The sequence below is a fragment of the Ascaphus truei genome, chromosome 11 (genome assembly GCF_040206685.1).
Source record: "Ascaphus truei isolate aAscTru1 chromosome 11, aAscTru1.hap1, whole genome shotgun sequence".
In the NCBI taxonomy this organism is placed as follows: Eukaryota; Metazoa; Chordata; class Amphibia; order Anura; family Ascaphidae; genus Ascaphus; species Ascaphus truei.
Genome location: NC_134493.1, coordinates 41,699,747 through 41,700,927, shown reverse-complemented (window position 1 = coordinate 41,700,927; position 1,181 = coordinate 41,699,747). Strand labels below are relative to the sequence as shown.

General features: G+C 39.3%; 1 protein-coding gene across 1 annotated transcript in view; it reads right to left on the bottom strand.

Moving 5' to 3' along the window:
- Positions 1-359, bottom strand: part of NATD1 (N-acetyltransferase domain containing 1) — a 6,806-nt gene extending 6,447 nt beyond the window's left edge. The window contains exon 1 of the mRNA XM_075565834.1: positions 194-359. Coding sequence (XP_075421949.1) covers positions 194-287 — 94 coding nt within the window. The 5' untranslated portion in view covers positions 288-359. The remainder of the gene's footprint in view (positions 1-193) is intronic.
- Positions 360-1,181: the final 822 nt, after the last annotated feature.

The following is a 1,181-nucleotide window of genomic DNA, read 5'->3' as shown; positions in this document are numbered from 1 at the left end:
CCCACATTCTCCTCCCCATTGTCAGTCCCCATCCACTGTCAGTCCCCATCCACTCTCCCCCCCCCCAGGTGTCAGCCCCCCCCCCAGTGTCAGCCCCCCCCCACTCTCTCCCCCTTCTCCAGTGTCAGCCCCCCACTCCAGTGTCAGCCCCCCACTCCAGTGTCGGCCCCCCACTCTCTCCCCCATCTCGTACCGTTGAGCCGCACGGAGAACTGCCTCCTCTTCCTATCGTGCTCCACCCGGATGGGGCCAACCTGCTCCATACTGTCCGGGGCAGAGTGCGCCATGTGCGGGTGCGGGCTCCCCAAACACTGGCAGGATATCAGCTGTGAGCTCACGTGCAGTGCCCGGCCAATCACAGTGGAAGGATCTACATGGCCAATCACTGCGCAGGCTCAGCCAATCACAGCGCGGCATAGACCTGGGCCAACCAATTGCAGAACACAAACTAACCCTGACCAATCATTACGCGCGAGGAATCCAGCACAGCCAATCAGCGATCTGGGATCAGCGCTATACATTTCACCAGGACTTTTAACATGTTACATGTATCTAGTGGAGAGGAATATATTATATTATTGTATCATACTGTATAGTATGAGAGTATATTGTATGATATAGTATGAGATTATATTGTATGGTATGAGAGTATATTGTATGGTATGAGATTATATTATATAGTATGAGATTATATTATATAGTATGAGATTATATTATATAGTATGAGATTATATTGTATGGTATGAGATTATATTATATAGTATGAGATTATATTATATAGTATGAGATTATATTATATAGTATGAGATTATATTGTATTGTATGAGATTACTGTATATTATATTGTATGGTATGATATTATATTATATTGTATGGTATGAGATTATATGGATTGTATCGTATGAGATTATATTGTATGGTATGAGATTATATTATATTGTATGGTATGAGATTATATTATATTGTATGGTATGAGATTATATTATATTGTATGATATGAGATTATATTATATTGTATAGTACGAGATTATATGGATTGTATCGTATGAGATTATATTATATTGTATAGTACGAGATTATATTATATTGTATGGTATGAGATTATATTATATTGTATGGTATGAGATTATATTATATTGTATCGTATGAGATTATATTATATTGTATGGTATGAGATTATA